The sequence below is a fragment of the Galeopterus variegatus genome, unplaced genomic scaffold, assembly GCF_000696425.1.
Source record: "Galeopterus variegatus unplaced genomic scaffold, G_variegatus-3.0.2 Scaffold48854, whole genome shotgun sequence".
Classification (NCBI taxonomy): domain Eukaryota; kingdom Metazoa; phylum Chordata; class Mammalia; order Dermoptera; family Cynocephalidae; genus Galeopterus; species Galeopterus variegatus.
Window position 1 is genome coordinate 2,079 of NW_007774965.1, and position 1,820 is coordinate 3,898.

At 47.2% G+C, this 1,820-nt stretch overlaps 1 protein-coding gene across 1 annotated transcript; it reads left to right on the forward strand.

The window, feature by feature from the left end:
- Positions 1–559: 559 nt before the first annotated feature.
- On the forward strand, positions 560–1,507 carry LOC103584282 (olfactory receptor 3A2-like). Its single transcript, XM_008565346.1, has one exon. The coding sequence runs from the start codon at positions 560–562 to the stop codon at positions 1,505–1,507; it is 948 nt and encodes a 315-aa protein (XP_008563568.1).
- Positions 1,508–1,820: the final 313 nt, after the last annotated feature.

Genomic DNA, 1,820 nt, shown 5'->3' on the forward strand with positions numbered 1-1,820 from the left:
TTCAGAATATGGTACCTCACCTTGGAGAAATGTAGTTGGCTGGTCTTTCTGAAATCCACAATCATGGGTGTCTTCTCTTTGATTCTTGCCATACCTTCCCTTGATCTTCATTGTTTCTAGAAGACTTGAAACCTGAGCAATGTTGTCAAATACTGGTTTCTCTGAAAATATCATTACTTTTTCTATTCTGATATCTGCTATTGGTTTGGGCTGATCCCTCAAAGAAATATGGGGAAATTCCATATAAATCTTACTATATTCAAAGAGAAAGTGTACTTTTATTTTATTTTCCCAGGTATTCTGACCCCTTCAGCTAGAAGACAATGGGGCTAAGGGGGTGGTGGTGGCGTCAGGCATCTCAGCTGAGAGCAGGTAAAGGCGCTGAGGTGACGAGGAGGTCAGTGAGTGAGGTGTGGCCTGGGGAGTGGGACAATATTCACCTGGACAACCAGCGGCTCACTATGGGCATGTGAACATAAATTACTTAAAACTCTTATGTTGAATAAGAGAATGAGCATACTGACACCTCCCTTGCTGGGACATTTCCTCACAGGAACTCATGGAGCCAGAAGCTGGGACCAACATGACAGCTGTTACTGAGTTCATTCTACTGGGCCTAGTGGAAACAGAAGAGATGCAGTCTGTGGTCTTTGTGCTCTTCCTCTTAGCCTACTTGGTCACAGTCGGGGGAAACCTCAGCATCCTGGCAGTCATCCTGGTAGAGCACAAACTCCACACCCCCATGTACTTCTTTCTGGGGAACCTATCAGTGCTGGATGTTGTGTGCATCAGTGTCACTGTTCCTCCAATGTTGGGTCGTCTCCTGTCCCACAAGCATACAGTTCCTTATGGAGCCTGCCTCTCCCAGCTCTTCTTCTTCCATCTCCTGGCTGGGATGGACTGCTTCCTGTTGACAGCCATGGCCTATGACCGATTCCTGGCCATCTGCCAGCCCCTCACCTACAGCATTCGCATGAGCCAGACAGTCCAGAGGATATTGGTGGCTGTGTCCTGGGCATGTGCCATCACCAATGCACTCACCCACACTGTGGCCATATCCACACTTAACTTCTGTGGTCCCAAAGAGGTCAATCACTTCTACTGTGACCTCCCACAGCTCTTCCAGCTCTCCTGCTCCAGCACCCAACTCAATGAGCTGCTGCTCTTTGCTCTGGGTTTCATCATGGCAGGTGCACCTGTGGTTCTCATCATCACTTCCTATGTCCACGTGGCAGCTGCAGTTCTACGAATCCGCTCTGTGGAGGGCAGGAAGAAAGCCTTCTCCACATGTGGCTCCCACCTCACTGTGGTTTGCCTCTTCTATGGGACAGGTATCTTCAGCTACATGAGGCTGGGTTCAGAGGAGGCTTCAGACAAGGATAAAGGAGTTGGGGTTTTCAACACTGTTATCAACCCCATGCTGAATCCACTCATCTATAGCCTCAGAAACACTGATGTGCAGGGCGCTCTGTGGCGGGTATTTGTGGGGAGGCAGTCACTGACCTGAGAAGTGATAGGGTCCCTCCTTTTCTGAATGGAAGAAAAGTTCTCATAAAGGTAGCAACCAGTAAAAAATGGTCCATGAGCGTTTTTCCTGTCTCCTGATCCCTGTATATCGATGTTGTGTGTTTGTCCTACATCATTCATTCATTCATTCATTCAACAAAAAAAAATTTTTTTTAAAGATGACTTGATGTTGTCAGCACCACGCTCTCCCAAGTGAGCCACAGGCCGGCCCCTCAACAAATGTTTTTTGAATTACTTTTATGATTTAGACAGTCTTCTAAGGATTTGGTGAACAAAATAGACAAAAGTCTCTG

Bases quoted from the DNA above. Each gene is read 5' to 3' on its own strand.
- LOC103584282 (XM_008565346.1), top strand. From the start codon at position 560: ATGGAGCCAGAAGCTGGGACCAACATGACAGCTGTTACTGAGTTCATT.